The 1,336-nt window shown below is 65.9% G+C and overlaps 1 protein-coding gene across 1 annotated transcript in view; it reads right to left on the bottom strand.

Annotated features, from left to right (window-relative positions):
• The window catches only part of SLC7A5 (solute carrier family 7 (amino acid transporter light chain, L system), member 5), a 15,678-nt gene extending 14,342 nt beyond the window's left edge, over nucleotides 1-1,336 (bottom strand). Inside the window, exon 1 of the mRNA XM_006888780.1 lies at nucleotides 817-1,336. Coding sequence (XP_006888842.1) covers nucleotides 817-1,336 — 520 coding nt within the window. The remainder of the gene's footprint in view (nucleotides 1-816) is intronic.

Below are 1,336 nucleotides of genomic sequence, written 5' to 3'. Positions count from 1 at the left end.
AATCCAACGATATGCGACTTTGACGTGCAACTTTTCCTGGCGGAGAAGCTACATGCTGGCTCTCTGAGCAGGAAGACCTGTCCAGGAGCTCTCGAGGGTCAGCTCCAACTTATCAGAAGGCCACTGCTTCTTGGCTTCATTTACAACTCGGGAGCCCACGCCGCCCTCTCACCTGCAACCCTCACAGGGATTTCATCATCCCAGCCAGCGCCCCTCTTTGAGCACTAGGCATCTCCGGGGAGGGGTGGGGGTTAAAGGAGCCCGCCCTCTCCCCAGGTAGCCAGCAGCCACCACTATTGTTCCCTAAATCAGTCCCGCCATAAGTCAGCCTGATGGGCTGGCCAGGAGAGCCGCAATGAATGAAATTTTTTAAAAGGAAGCTATTTCCTCTTAACAGCCAGTCAGCTCTCCAGCGCTCTGAACAGGAAACCAAACGCCCAGGTTCTCCACGTGGGTGCTAATGCAATAGACAGCAAATATTACTCAGCAGCGCCTGCGGCTTCCCACTCGGGGAGCTCAGGGGGCCCCCCAAAGTGGGGAGCAGCCCTGATGGGTTCGGGGAGGCTGGGGAGTGCATGGAGCAGGGGCCCAGACACCCTGCTCTCCCTGCTGTGTCCCCGGGGCCACGCGAGTCAATGAAGAAGGGCAGACCCCACACACAGACCAGCGACCCGAGCCGGGGGACACCTGCAGGCCGCCCCAGGGCGTGGGGGGCGCGTGGTCGGCGACCCTGGGCCGGCCTGCGCACGGTCCGGGGGTGCAGGGTGCTGCTGGAGCCGGCCACGTGCCGCGCGCCCTCCTCGCCCCGGTACTCACGCACGCACAGGCAGGCCACCAGCTTGGCCGCCTCCTCGGGCACCGCGCAGGTGGGGAAGAGCGGCTTGAGCAGGTAGGTGGCGAAGACCAGCGCCACGATGTACTGCGACGAGGGCCGGATGATGAGCAGCTCGATCCAGAGCTTGAGGAAGGCGGGCAGCGAGCCGTAGACCTCCAGCATGTAGGCGTAGTCGCCGCCCGACTTGGAGATGGTGGTGCCCAGCTCGGCGTAGCAGAGCGCGCCCACGATGGAGAAGACGCCGCACGCGGCCCACACCACGAGCGACAGCCCCGGAGAGCCGGCCTCCCGGAGCACGCCGGTGGGCGTCACGAAGATGCCCGAGCCGATGATGGTGCCCACGATGATGGCCACGCCGTTGACCAGCGTGATGGAGCGCTGCAGCGTCACGCCCTCGCCGTCCCCGGGCCCCGCCGCCAGCATCTGCTCCTGCGCCCGCCGCTCCTGCTCCTCGGCCGGCGTGGCCGCCGCCGCGCGCCGCTTCGGGCCCGGGCCCGCCAT

Source organism: Elephantulus edwardii, unplaced genomic scaffold, assembly GCF_000299155.1.
Source record: "Elephantulus edwardii isolate Elephantulus edwardi_28Jun2011 unplaced genomic scaffold, EleEdw1.0 scaffold00072, whole genome shotgun sequence".
NCBI classification, from domain to species: domain Eukaryota; kingdom Metazoa; phylum Chordata; class Mammalia; order Macroscelidea; family Macroscelididae; genus Elephantulus; species Elephantulus edwardii.
Note: the sequence above shows the minus strand (reverse complement) of the source record. Positions and strands in the feature narration are given on the sequence as shown.